Source organism: Oncorhynchus kisutch, linkage group LG29 (genome assembly GCF_002021735.2).
Source record: "Oncorhynchus kisutch isolate 150728-3 linkage group LG29, Okis_V2, whole genome shotgun sequence".
NCBI lineage: Eukaryota > Metazoa > Chordata > Actinopteri > Salmoniformes > Salmonidae > Oncorhynchus > Oncorhynchus kisutch.
In genome coordinates, this window is record NC_034202.2 from 42,303,900 (window position 1) to 42,319,144 (window position 15,245).

The window sequence follows — 15,245 nt, forward strand, 5'->3', positions numbered from 1 at the left end:
TGGTTCGTTCGAAATCAGCTGGGCTAGACAATCTGGACCCTCTCTCTCTAAAATTATCTGCCGAAATTGTTGCAACCCCTATTACTAGCCTGTTCAACCTCTCTTTCGTATCATCTGAGATCCCCAAAGTTTGGAAAGCTATTCAAAGGGGGAGACACTCCAGACCCAAACTGATAGGCAGGGCAGGATGGATATAGGTCTTTCTAAAATCTTCGAAAGCCAAGTTAATAAACAGATCACAGACCATTTTGAATCCCACCTTACCTTCCCCACTATGCAATCTGGTTTCTGAGCTGGTCATGGGTGCACCTCAGCCACGCTCAAGGTCCTATGCGATATCATAACCGCCATTGGTAAGAGACAGTACTGTGCAGCCGTCTTCATCGACCTGGCCAAGGCATTCGACTCTTGTCAATCACCGCATTCTTATCGGCAGACTCAATAGCCTTGGCTTCTCAAATGACTGCCTCGCCTGGTTCACCAACTACTTCTCTGACAGAGTTCAGTGTGTCAAATCGGAGAGCCTGTTTTCCGGACCTCTGGCAGTCTCTATGGGGTGCCACAGTGTTCAATTCTCGGGCCGACTCTTTTCTTTGTATATATCAATGATGTCGCTCTTGCTGCTGATGATTCTCTGATCCACCTCTACGCTGACGATACCATTCTGTATACATAACAAACCTCCAAATGAGCTTCAATGCCATACAACACTCCTTCTGTGGCGTCCAACTGGTTTTAAATGCTAGTGAAACTGAATGCATGCTCTTCAACCGATTGTTGCCGGCACCTGCCCGCCCGTCCAGCATCACTACTCTGGACGGTTCTGACATAACATGTGGACAACTACAAATATATATATATAATATGTTGACAACTACAAATACCTAGGTGTCTGGTTAGACTGTAAACTCTCCTTCCAGACTCACATTAAGCATCTCCAATCCAAAATTACATCTCAATTCAGCTTCCTATTTCGCAACAAAGCCTCCTTCACTCATGCCTCCAAACATACCCTCGTAAAACTGACTAGCCTGGAGGTGTGTTGGGTCATTGTCCTGTTGAAAAACAAATGATAGTCCCACTAAGCGCAAACCAGATGGGACGGCGTATCGCTGCAGAATGCTGTTGTAGCCATGCTGGTTAAGTGTGCCTTAAATTCTAAATAAATCACTGACAGTGTCACCAGCATGCACCATCACTCCTCCATGCTTCACGGTGGGAACTACACATGCAGAGATCGTCCGTTCACCTACTCTGCGTCTCATAAAGACACGGTGGTTGGAACCAAAAATCTCAAATTTGGAGTCCACTGGATAAATTGCCACTGGTCTAATGTAGATTACTGGTGTTTCTTGGCCCATTCAAGCTAGTTTCTTCTTCTTCTTATTGGTGTCCTTCAGTAGTGTTTTCTTTGCAGCAATTCGACCATGAAGGTCTGATTCACACAGTCACCTCTGAACAGTTGATGTTGAGATGTATCTGTTACTTGAACTCTGTGAATCATTTATTTGTGCTGCAATTTCTGAGGCTGGTAACTCTAATGAACTTATCCTCTGCAGCAGAGGTAACTCTGGGTCTTTCTTTCCTGTGGTGGTCCTCATGAGAGCCAGTTTCATCATAGCGCTTGATGGTTTTTGCGACTGCACTTTAAGAAAAGTTCAAAGTTCTTGAAATGTTCCACATTGACTGACCTTCATGACTTAAAGTAATGATGGACTGTCGTTTCTCTTTGCTTATTTGAGCTGTTCTTGCCATAATATGGACTTGGTCTTTTACCAAATAGGGATATCTTCTGTATACCACCCTTACCTTGTCACAACACAACTGATTGGCGCAAAAACATTAAGAAGGAAAGAAATTCCACAAATCATTTTTTAACAAGGCACACCTGTTAATTGAAATGCATTCCATGTGACTACATCATGAAGCTGGTTGAGAGAATGCCAAGAGTGTGCGAAGACGTCATCAAGGCAAAGCGTGGCTACTTGAAGAATCTCAAATATATAAAATATATTTTGATTTGTTTAACACTTGTTTTTGGTTACTACGTGATTTCATATGTGTTATTTCATAGTTTTGATGTTTTCACTATTATTCTACAATAATTACGACTATTGTATGAGGACACCCCTTCAACATACAGTATATATACAGCAGTGTGAGGACACCCCTTCAAATTTGTGGATTCAGTTATTGCAGCCACACCCATTGCTGACGGGTGTATAAAATCAAGCACACAGCCATGAAATCTTCATAGACACGCATTGGCAGTAGATTCTCCTTACTAAAGAGCTCAGTGACTTTCAATGCCAACTTTCCAACAAGTCAGTTCGTCAAATTTCTGCCCTGCTAGAGCTACCCCGGGCAACTGTAAGTGCTGTTATTGTGAAGTGGAAACATCTTGGAGCAACAACGACTCAGCCGCGAAGTGGTAGGCCACAAGCTCAGTGTTAAAATCTTCTGTCCTCGATTGCAACACTCACTACCGACTTCCAAACTGCCTCTGGAAGCAACAGCAGCACAATAACTGTTCGTCGGGAGCTTCATGAAATGGGTTTCCATGGCAGAGCAGCTGCACACAAGCCTAAGATCACCATGAGCAATGCCAAGTGTCGGCTGGAGTGGTGTAAAGCTCGCAGCTATTGCACTCTGGAGCAGTGGAAACGCGTTCTCTGGAGTGATGAATCACTCTTTACACCAACTAGTAATTAAACACACACACACACACAGGGAGGTGACAACTAGTAATTAAACACACACACACACACAGGGAGGTGACAACTAGTAATGTCCACCACCACCATGGCGCATGCCCCTCACCACCACTACGTCGCATGTCCACCCCCACCACCACGGCGCATGTCCTCCACCACCACGGTGCATGCCCCCCACCACCACGGCGCATGCCCCCCACCACCACGGCGCATGCCCCCCACCACCACGGCGCATGCCCCCCACCACCACTGCGGATGCCCCCCACCACCACGGCGCATGTCCACCACCACCACGGCGTATGCCCCCCACCACCACCATGGCGCAATCTCCCCACCACCACCACGGCGCATGTCCCCCCCCACCCCACCACCACTGTGCATGCCCCCCACCACCACGGCGGATGCCCCCCCACCACCACCACGGAGGATGCTCCCCACCTCCACGGCGCATGCCCCCCACCACCACGGCGCATGTCCACCACCACCACGGCGTATGCCCCCCACCACCACCACGGCGCATGTCCCCCCCCACCCCACCACCACTGCGCATGCCCCCCACCACCACGGCGCATGTCCACCACCACCATGGCGCATGCCCCCCCACCACCACCACTGCGGATGCCCCCCACCACCACTGCGGATGCCCTCCACCACCACGGCGCATGTCCACCACCACCACGGCGTATGCCCCCCACCACCACCATGGCGCAATCCCCCCACCACCACCACGGCGCATGTCCCCCCCCACCCCACCACCACTGTGCATGCCCCCCACCACCACGGCGCATGCCCCCCACCACCACGGCGCATGCCCCCCACCACCACGGCGTATGTCCACCACCACCACGGCGTATGCCCCCCACCACCACCACGGCGCATGTCCCCCCCCACCCCACCACCACTGCGCATGCCCCCCACCACCACGGCGCATGTCCACCACCACCACGGCGCATGTCCACCACCACCACGGCGTATGCCCCCCACCACCACCATGGCGCAATCTCCCCACCACCACCACGGCGCATGTCCCCCCCCACCCCACCACCACTGTGCATGCCCCCCACCACCACGGCGGATGCCCCCCCACCACCACGGAGGATGCTCCCCACCTCCACGGCGCATGCCCCCCACCACCACGGCGCATGTCCACCACCACCACGGCGTATGCCCCCCACCACCACCACGGCGCATGTCCCCCCCCACCCCACCACCACTGCGCATGCCCCCCACCACCACGGCGCATGTCCACCACCACCATGGCGCATGCCCCCCCACCACCACCACGGCGCATGCCCCCCACCACCACTGCGGATGCCCCCCACCACCACGGCGCATGTCCACCACCACCACGGCGTATGCCCCCCACCACCACCATGGCGCAATCCCCCCACCACCACCACGGCGCATGTCCCCCCCCCACCCCACCACCACTGTGCATGCCCCCCACCACCACGGCGCATGCCCCCCACCACCACGGCGCATGCCCCCCACCACCACGGCGCATGTCCACCACCACCACGGCGTATGCCCCCCACCACCACCACGGCGCATGTCCCCCCCCCACCCCACCACCACTGCGCATGCCCCCCACCACCACGGCGCATGTCCACCACCACCATGGCGCATGCACCCCACCACCACGGCGCATGTCCACCACCACCACGGCGCATGCCCCCCACCACCACGGCGCATGTCCACCACCACCATGGCGCATGCACCCCACCACCACGGCGCATGTCCACCACCACCACGGCGCATGCCCCCCCCCCCCACCACCACGGTGCATGTCCACACCCACCACGGCGCATGCCCCCCACCACCACTACGTCGCATGTCCACCCCCACCACCACGGCGCATGTCCTCCACCACCACGGTGCATGCCCCCCACCACCACCACGGCGCATGTAATTTGTCATTTGAATGTTACTTTGTTCATGGTTTGAATGGTTCTCTTCTCCTCTATCTCTTCACCATGTGTTCCTCTGTTTCATACGTAGTGAACACAAACCTGGCTAACTGTGTGGTGTGTGTTAGGTGGAGACTGACAAGGCCACGGTGGGGTTTGAGCTGTTGGAGGACTGTTACCTGGCTAAGATCCTGGTAGCTGAAGGAACTGGAGTTGCCGTGGGCTCTGTCATCTGCATCACTGTCGACAGGTACGTCTATGTGTGTTGTCCACAGGGGTGGGTGGGTGGGTGTGTGTTTGAGTCTATTTTACCGTGTGTGTGTTCTAACCTCTCTGTATTTTATCAGTGCTGATCTGATCCCAGCCTTTAAGGACCTGACGTTGGACAAGCTGGCTGCTAGCTCCGCCCCTTCTGCGGCTGCCCCTCCCCCCCCCACTGCTGTCGCCCCTGGCAGCTCCCTACCACCCCACATGAAGGTGGGGCACAACACCTTACATTTTCCTGTACTAAACACTTTCAATTAAGATTGTTTCAAGTCCCCGACCAGTCTGCGTCTCCGGTCCATTTAGTCTTATCAGGAACCCTGTGTGTTAGGTGTGTCTGCCAGCCCTGTCTCCTACTATGACCATGGGGACAGTGCAGCGCTGGGAGAAGAAGGTTGGAGAGAAACTCAGTGAAGGAGATCTACTGGCGGAGATAGAGACCGACAAGGCTACCATCGGTCAGTACACACACCCACGTGGTATACACACCACCCACGGGGTATACACACCACCCACGGGGTATACACACCACCCACGGGGTATACACACCACCCACGGGGTATACACACCACCCACGGGGTATACACACCACCCACGGGGTATACACACCACACACGGGGTATACACACCACACACACCACCCACGGGGTATACACACCACACACACCACACACGGGGTATACACACCACATACACCACCCACGGGGTATACACACCACACACACCACCCACGGGGTATACACACCACACACGGGGCATACACACCACACACACCACCCACGGGGTATACACACCACCCACGGGGTATACACACCACACACACCACCCACAGGGTATACACACCACACACACCATAGACACAAGGCTACCATTGGTCAGTACACACCACAGGCTGTACACACACACCCACGGGGTATACACACCACACACACCACCCACAGGGTATACACACCACACACACCATAGACACAAGGCTACCATTGGTCAGTACACACCACAGACTGTACACACACAATGTATAAACACACAGACAGATTGTACACTCAGTGTGATTTCAATTGTGTGTGTGTGATTTCAATTGTGTGTGTGTGTGTGCAGGGTTTGAGGTGCAGGAGGAGGGTTACCTGGCGAAGATCATGGTGTCTGAGGGAACACGTGACGTTCCTCTGGGCGCTCCTCTCTGCATCATCGTGGAGAAGGAGAGTGACATCGCTGCCTTCAGTGACTACGTAGAGACAGCAGGGGCAGATGTCTCCACCCCACCCCCTGCTCCTGCACCAGCACCGGTAAAACACACCCTAACCCCCTCCCCAGCACCGGTAACACACACCCTAACCCCCTGCTCCTGCACCGGTAAAACACACCCTAACCCCCATCCCCAGCACCGGTAACACACACCCTAACCCCCTCCCCAGCACCGGTAACACACACCCTAACCCCCATCCCCAGCACCGGTAAAAACACACCCTAACCCCTCCCCAGCACCGGTAACACACACCCTAATCCCCAGCACCGGTAACACACACCCTAACCCCCTCCCCAGCACCGGTAACACACACCCTAACCCCCTCCCCAGCACCGGTAACACACACCCTAACCCCCAGCACAGGTAACACACACCCTAACCCCCAGCACAGGTAACACACACCCTAACCCCCAGCACAGGTAACACACACCCTAACCCCCAGCACAGGTAACACACACCCTAACCCCCAGCACAGGTAACACACACCCTAACCCCCAGCACAGGTAACACACACCCTAACCCCCAGCACAGGTAACACACACCCTAACCCCCAGCACAGGTAACACACACCCTAACCCCCTCCCCCCAGCACAGGTAACACACACCCTAACCCCCTCCCCCAGCACAGGTAACACACACCCTAACCCCCTCCCTCCCTCAGCACAGGTAACACACACCCTAACCCCCTCCCCCGGCACCGGTAAAACACACCCTAACCCCCTCCCTCCCTCAGCACAGGTAACACACACCCTAACCCCCTCCCCCGGCACCGGTAAAACACACCCTAACCCCCTCCCTCCCTCAGCACAGGTAACACACACCCTAACCCCCTCCCCCGGCACAGGTAACACACACCCTAACCCCCTCCCCCAGCACAGGTAACACACACCCTAACCCCCTCCCCCGGCACCGGTAAAACACACCCTAACCCCCTCCTCCCCCAGCACAGGTAACACACACCCTAACCCCAGCACAGGTAACACACACCCTAACCCCCAGCACAGGTAACACACACCCTAACCCCCAGCACAGGTAACACACACCCTAACCCCCTCCCTCCCCCAGCACAGGTAACACACACCCTAACCCCCTCCCCCAGCACAGGTAACACACACCCTAACCCCCTCCCTCCCCCAGCACAGGTAACACACACCCTAACCCCTCCCTCCCTCAGCACAGGTAACACACACCCTAACCCCCTCCCCCGGCACCGGTAAAACACACCCTAACCCCTCCCTCCCTCAGCACAGGTAACACACACCCTAACCCCCTCCCCCGGCACCGGTAAAACAAACCCTAACCCCCTCCCTCCCTCAGCACAGGTAACACACACCCTAACCCCCTCCCCCGGCACAGGTAACACACACTCTAACCCCCTCCCCCAGCACAGGTAACACACACCCTAACCCCCTCCCCCAGCACAGGTAACACACACCCTAACCCCCTCCCCCCAGCACAGGTAACACACACCCTAACCCCTCCCCCAGCACAGGTAACACACACCCTAACCCCCTCCCCCAGCACAGGTAACACACACCCTAACCCCCTCCCCCGGCACCGGTAAAACACACCCTAATCCCCTCCCCAGCACAGGGTAACACACACCTAACCCCAGCACAGGTAACACACACCCTAACCCCCAGCACAGGTAACACACACCCTAACCCCCAGCACAGGTAACACACACCCTAACCCCCAGCACAGGTAACACACACCCTAACCCCCTCCCCCGGCACCGGTAAAACACACCCTAATCCCCTCCCCCAGCACAGGTAACACACACCCTAACCCCCAGCACAGGTAACACACACCCTAACCCCCAGCACAGGTAACACACACCCTAACCCCCAGCACAGGTAACACACACCCTAACCCCCAGCACAGGTAACACACACCCTAACCCCCAGCACAGGTAACACACACCCTAACCCCCAGCACAGGTAACACACACCCTAACCCCCTCCCCCAGCACAGGTAACACACACCCTAACCCCCTCCCCCAGCACAGGTAACACACACCCTAACCCCCTCCCTCCCTCAGCACAGGTAACACACACCCTAACCCCCTCCCCCGGCACCGGTAAAAACACACCCTAACCCCCTCCCTCCCTCAGCACAGGTAACACACACCCTAACCCCCTCCCCCGGCACCGGTAAAACACACCCTAACCCCCTCCCTCCCTCAGCACAGGTAACACACACCCTAACCCCCTCCCCCGGCACAGGTAACACACACCCTAACCCCCTCCCCCAGCACAGGTAACACACACCCTAACCCCCTCCCCCGGCACCGGTAAAACACACCCTAACCCCCTCCCTCCCCCAGCACAGGTAACACACACCCTAACCCCCAGCACAGGTAACACACACCCTAACCCCCAGCACAGGTAACACACACCCTAACCCCCAGCACAGGTAACACACACCCTAACCCCCAGCACAGGTAACACACACCCTAACCCCCAGCACAGGTAACACACACCCTAACCCCCTCCCCCAGCACAGGTAACACACACCCTAACCCCCTCCCCCAGCACAGGTAACACACACCCTAACCCCCTCCCTCCCTCAGCACAGGTAACACACACCCTAACCCCCTCCCCCAGCACAGGTAACACACACCCTAACCCCCTCCCCCGGCACCGGTAAAACACACCCTAACCCCCTCCCTCCCCCAGCACAGGTAACACACACCCTAACCCCCAGCACAGGTAACACACACCCTAACCCCCAGCACAGGTAACACACACCCTAACCCCCAGCACAGGTAACACACACCCTAACCCCCAGCACAGGTAACACACACCCTAACCCCCAGCACAGGTAACACACACCCTAACCCCCTCCCCCAGCACAGGTAACACACACCCTAACCCCCTCCCCCGGCACCGGTAAAACACACCCTAACCCCCTCCCCGGCACCGGTAAAACACACCCTAACCCCCTCCCCCGGCACCGGTAACACACACCCTAATCCCCTCCCCCAGCACAGGTAACACACACACAGGCGTTTTATGGGTTCCTGACCAATTCTTTTTTTTTTTTTCTTTTTTACATTGATCTCAACTTTTTTACAACAATGTTTCTGCCATCGTTTCCTTTGACCGAAAACAGCTTCTGGACATCAGAACAGCGCTCACTAACCTTAATTTGGATGACAATTTCTACATCGAGTCGGCAGTGGAAGCGGCTGTGAAAGAGGCAGTCGAGGCAGCATGCTGACAAGACTACGTTGGTGAACAAATCAATCGCCTCTACACCTCTAACATACAATCACTAGAGAACAAACTGGACAGGTTCCATTCGAGACTATCACCGGGACTGAACAACTGGAACATTCTATGTTTCTTGGAGTCGTGGCTGAGCAAGGACATGGATATACATCCTTTTCTCCATGCATCGTCTAGACCGGACAGCGTCTTTGGGTAAGATGAAGAGAAGAGGGGTGTGTCTCTTTGCTAACATTCACCAGGATGCGTACTCTGAGCAGACAACCATACATTCAGACCACCATAGTCCCTGTGCCCAAGAACACCAAGTTAACCTGCCTAAATGACTACTGCCCCATAGCACATGCTTTGAAAGGCTGGTCATGGTTCACATCAACACATTCATCCCAGAAACCCTAGACCCACTCCAATTCGCATACATCCCCGACAGATCCACAGATGACTCAATCTCTATTGCACTCCACACTGCCCTTTCAGACCTGGACAGAAGGAACACCTATGTGAGAATGCTGTTCATTGACTACAGCTCAGCGTTCAACACCATAGTCCCCTCCAAGGTCATCACTAAGCTAAGGACCCTGGGACTAATCACCTCCCTCTGCAATTGGATCCTGGACTTCCTGACGGGCCGCCCCCAGGTGCTGAGGGTAGGCATCAACACAGTTGTGAAGAACGCACAACAACGCCTCTTCCCCCTCAGGAGGCTGAATATATTTGTCATGGGCCCTCGGCACCATTGAGAGCATCTTGACTGGCTGCAAGGAGCTACAGAGGGTAGTGTGACATTGCCCAGTACATCACTGGTGCAGAGCTTATCACCACCCAGGACCTCTATACCTGGCGGTGTCAGAGGAAGGCCGTAAAAACTGTCAGGCTCCAGCCACCCAAGTCATGGACTGTTCTTTCTGCTTCTGCAAAGCAAGCGATACCGATGTACAAAGTCTAGAACCAACAGGACCCTGAACAGCTTCCACCACCAAGCCATAAGATTGCCAAATAGCTACCCAAACCATCTGCATTGACCCCCATTTGCACTCTTTTGAATCATCACATAAACAGCTGCTACTGCTTATTATATATCCTGTTGCCTAGTCACTTAACCCCTACCTATATGTACATATCTACCACAATTACCTCAAACACCTGCACATCAACTCGGTACTGGTGCCCTGTATATATCGCCCAGCTCTACTCAATATGGATGTGTGTCCGTATCGCCCAGCTCTACTCGATATGGATGTGTGTCCGTATCGCCCAGCTCTACTCGATATGGATGTGTAGCTAGCATTGTTAGAGATCTTGTATTTTAACATGTTAGCTAGCGTTGTTAGAGATCTTGTATTATAACATGTTAGCTAGCGTTGTTAGAGATCTTGCAAAATTTTCCAGATAGTTCTCTGACAGACTAGAGAATAACAGAACATCAAGTCATAGCGACACAAGGCAACAACACTGTGTGTCTTGTAGGTTGTAGCCCCCACTCCTGCAGCAGCTAGCCCAGCTCATGTGGCCCCGGCAACCCCAAGGAAAGGGCGTGTCTTCGCCAGTCCGCTAGCCAAGAAGCTCGCTGCAGAGAAGGGCATTGACCTGGCCCAGGTCAGCGGTGAGTGTCCACACACACACACACACACACACGCGCACACACCTTCCTCTCTCTGACACATGTTTTTTGTGTGTGTGTTTCAGGCTCCGGTCCTGATGGTAGAGTCACCAGGAAAGACATTGAGACTTTCGTCCCCCCCAAGGCTGCCCCTGCTGTAAGTCACCACACACTCACTTTACTGCATTTATCCTAAATGTTTTGTTTTATATACTTACCATTGATACATATTTAGCATAAAACATTGTCTGTAGACACATCTGATGCGACGTTCACTCTAGACTGGATTGGTTTTCTGATGGTGTGTAGGCTCCTGTTGCTGCAGCTCCTCCTTCCCCGGCTAGCCACGCCCCTACACCTGCCCCGGGTGTTGCCGTGCCAACAGGCACCTTCACTGACGTTCCTATCAGCAACATCCGCAGGGTAATGCACACACACACACACTAAGTCCTGAGCGATTAACTGTTGTCGGTTCAATTACTTGAATACAATTTAGTAAAAAAAAGAAATTGTGAGCCCAATGCGCCATTTCTCTGGAGAGAAATCTAATCATTCACTATTGAAATTAAGTGAAGAACTATGTGGGACGCTGGGCTGAAGCGCTGTAGTTTTCATAAAGCAAATATGCAACCTAGTTCAGAGCAGGAATGTGATAATTCACTACAATGACCATAATCCATTGCGCCTGTTCCACTTGGACAGAGATGGATGCACTTTTACACCTGCTACGTTAGGTTAGATACACATCGACCGCATGACAGAGGAATGTAGCCTACATAACTATGAGAAAGAGGGATAGAGTTTGAAAGTATGCCTTATCTATTGTGAACTAGTCAGATGAGCTCCGGAGTGGTGTAGCGGTCTAAGGCACTGTATCTCAGTGCAAGAAGCATCACTACAGTCCCTGGTTCGTATCCAGGCTGTATCACATCTGGCCATGATTGTTATAAATAATTTGTTCTTAAACTGACTTGCCTAGTTAAATAAAGGTTAAATAAAAATAAGGGCAGACAGCTCTGCAGTAAATTTAGGCAGGCTAGCTAAATACGATGACTAAAGACTGTTCAGTCTGGTGAATAGGAGGACTAAAGACTGTTTGGTGAATAGGAGGACTAAAGACTGTACTGTTTGGTGAATAGGAGGACTAAAGACTGTACTGTCTGGTGAATAGGAGGACTAAAGACTGTCTGGTGAATAGGAGGACTAAAGACTGTCTGGTGAATAGGAGGACTAAAGACTGTCTGGTGAATAGGAGGACTAAAGACTGTCTGGTGAATAGGAGGACTAAAGACTGTCTGGTGAATAGGAGGACTAAAGACTGTCTGGTGAATAGGAGGACTAAAGACTGTCTGGTGAATAGGAGGACTAAAGACTGTCTGGTGAATAGGAGGACTAAAGACTGTCTGGTGAATAGGAGGACTAAAGACTGTCTGGTGAATAGGAGGACTAAAGACTGTCTGGTGAATAGGAGGACTAAAGACTGTCTGGTGAATAGGAGGACTAAAGACTGTCTGGTGAATAGGAGGACTAAAGACTGTCTGGTGAATAGGAGGACTAAAGACTGTCTGGTGAATAGGAGGACTAAAGACTGTCTGGTGAATAGGAGGACTAAAGACTGTCTGGTGAATAGGAGGACTAAAGACTGTCTGGTGAATAGGAGGACTAAAGACTGTCTGGTGAATAGGAGGACTAAAGAATGTCTGGTGAATAGGAGGACTAAAGACTGTCTGGTGAATAGGAGGACTAAAGACTGTCTGGTGAATAGGAGGATTAAAGAGTGTACAGTCTGGTGAATAGGAGGATTAAAGAGTGTACAGTCTGGTGAATAGGAGGACTAAAGACTGCCTGGTGAATAGGAGGACTAAAGACTGCCTGGTGAATTTGGAGGACTAAAGACTGTACTGTCTGAATAGGAGGATTAAAGACTGTACTGGTGAGCACAGAGATAATGTTAGATGGTTGTCTGGCTGATACTGCCTCTGATGAGATGACGACTTTAAGGAATTAAATATAATAAAGTCATCAAATAAAAACAAAGTAATATACTCAACTGAAAAATTGGCTTTGGAATTTACATTCAAATAGTCAAGTCTTCTTGTCATTATTTCATAATACATTTAATGTTTTAAAAATAATCGTGGTTAATCGTGGAAACTGAACCGACCTCAAAACGCACCAATCGCTCAGCACTAACACACGTACACACACCAGTTACCTACATATCTGAAAGATATCTTCACCATTATGTTAAACATTGTTATGTGTGTCCAGGTGATATTGTTATTGTTGTTACCTAGGTGATAGCCCAGAGGTTGATGCAGTCTAAACAGACCATTCCCCACTACTACCTGTCTGTTGACGTCAACATGGACCAAGTCCTGGAACTACGCACGGAGCTCAACGCTGTGAGTCTGTCTGTCTAACCCTTACTCGGTGAATAGACAGGACTCAGCTTCCTTAGTAGAGAGGTTGCCTGGGTCCATCTGTACCTTGTGGGGTTTTGTGAGGGCTCTATCAATATAAATGACCTGTCAGTTTGACCCCCAGCACCTGGATGAGTTTCTAAGCATGCCTCGGAGAGATATTGTGAGATTCTGGGAAAAGTCTGTCCTCTCCTCAACTACTCCGTGACCTGGAAACTGGTAAATGGTGGTCTTATGTAGGAGAGTGTTAATGAATGATCAATAATCGAAAGGAGTCTAATGAGAAGGAGACTAAGGATTCTCGTGTGTGTGTGTGTGTGTGTGTGTGTGTGTGTGTGTGTGTGTGTGTGTGTGTGTGTGTGTCTGACGGGCTCCCTATCACAGAAGCGTTTTGAAATCCGCCACACCCCCTTTGAATCAGCCGTTGTTCTCTCGGAGGAGAGAAGCATGCACACATTTAAAAACGTCATGCTACCTTGGAGAAACATTGGTGCTTGACGCCAGTGCAGCGTCAACACTCAGTATTGCAGGTGCTACATACACTGTCACAGAGCACAATCCCGTCAATGGAAATCTGCTTAGGTGGATACATGGATCCACAGTTCTTCATCAGGAAATATGAAAGGACTCAAGTATGCGTAAATACAAGCACCCACAGTCATGACAAACAACCAAAGAAAAGAGCTATCGCTGACAAGGGGCCTAACAACTTCTCATTTAACGGAGTCCTTTTGAAGCCTATTTAATCAATTAAATCACAACAACTGACAAGTTCATTACAACCTCCAAAATAATCTCTATTGGCCTATTATATAATCTGATTTCATATGTTACTTTCCACCAACCTCCCAAATAATCTCTATTGGTCCATTTGTATCAGCTGATTTCATGTTTCCACCAATGACCATAGGTTTCTTCCCTGCTTTCTACAGCTCTGAGCCAAGCATCGGCAGCAGACAATAAAACCCAGTGTATTTTACTTATCTTATTCTGGGGGGAATGCAATGGCAGGAATGTAGCTGCTTTCATTGATTACAGCGAAACCAATTTATTTCCAGTTTCAAATAAAACAATTTCCCAAATTGGGATTATTAAAGTAATACTCTACTCTCCTTCCTAGGAGGTAAAGGCCCAGAACATCAAGCTGAGTGTGAATGATTTCATCATTAAAGCCAGCTCTCTGGCCTGCCTCAAGGTCCCGGAAGCCAACTCCCAATGGCTCGACTCTGTCATCCGACAGTGAGTACATACTCTACCTCTTTCTGTCTGTCTCCACTTGTCTGTCTCCACTTGTCTGTCTCCACTTGTCTGTCTCCACTTGTCTGTCTCCCTCTCTCTGTCTCCCTCTCTCTGTCTCCCTCTCTGTCTGTCTCCCTCTCTGTCTGTCTCCCTCTCTGTCTGTCTCCCTCTCTGTCTGTCTCCCTCTCTGTCTGTCTCCCTCTCTGTCTGTCTCCCTCTCTGTCTGTCTCCCTCTCTGTCTGTCTCCCTCTCTGTCTGTGTCTGTCTCCCCTTGTCTGTCTGTCTGTCTCTCTGTCTGTCTCTCTGTCTCCCCCTGTCTGTCTGTCTCTCTGTCTCTCTGTCTCCCCCTGTCTGTCTGTCTGTCTGTCTCTCTGTCTCCCCTTGTCTGTCTCTCTGTCTCCCCCTGTCTGTCTGTCTCCCCCTGTCTGTCTGTCTCTCTGTCTCCCCTTCTCCCCCTGTCTGTCTGTCTCTCTGTCTCCCCTTGTCTGTCTGTCTCCCCTTGTCTCCCCTTGTCTGTCTCCCTCTCTCTCTCTATGCATTTACCCTGGTGTTTGTTCTTCACTAGTTGACCTTTTCTTGTGGCATCAAATCAAATTTATTTATATAGCCCTTCGTACATCAG

At 52.0% G+C, this 15,245-nt stretch overlaps 1 protein-coding gene across 1 annotated transcript in view; it reads left to right on the forward strand.

Moving 5' to 3' along the window:
• Positions 1-15,245, forward strand: part of LOC109877917 (dihydrolipoyllysine-residue acetyltransferase component of pyruvate dehydrogenase complex, mitochondrial) — a 34,679-nt gene that overhangs the window by 8,179 nt on the left and 11,255 nt on the right. The window contains exons 3-11 of the mRNA XM_031808771.1: positions 4,750-4,871; positions 4,969-5,098; positions 5,217-5,343; positions 5,984-6,171; positions 10,829-10,964; positions 11,048-11,118; positions 11,271-11,384; positions 13,259-13,366; positions 14,505-14,623. Coding sequence (XP_031664631.1) covers positions 4,750-4,871; positions 4,969-5,098; positions 5,217-5,343; positions 5,984-6,171; positions 10,829-10,964; positions 11,048-11,118; positions 11,271-11,384; positions 13,259-13,366; positions 14,505-14,623 — 1,115 coding nt within the window. The remainder of the gene's footprint in view (positions 1-4,749; positions 4,872-4,968; positions 5,099-5,216; positions 5,344-5,983; positions 6,172-10,828; positions 10,965-11,047; positions 11,119-11,270; positions 11,385-13,258; positions 13,367-14,504; positions 14,624-15,245) is intronic.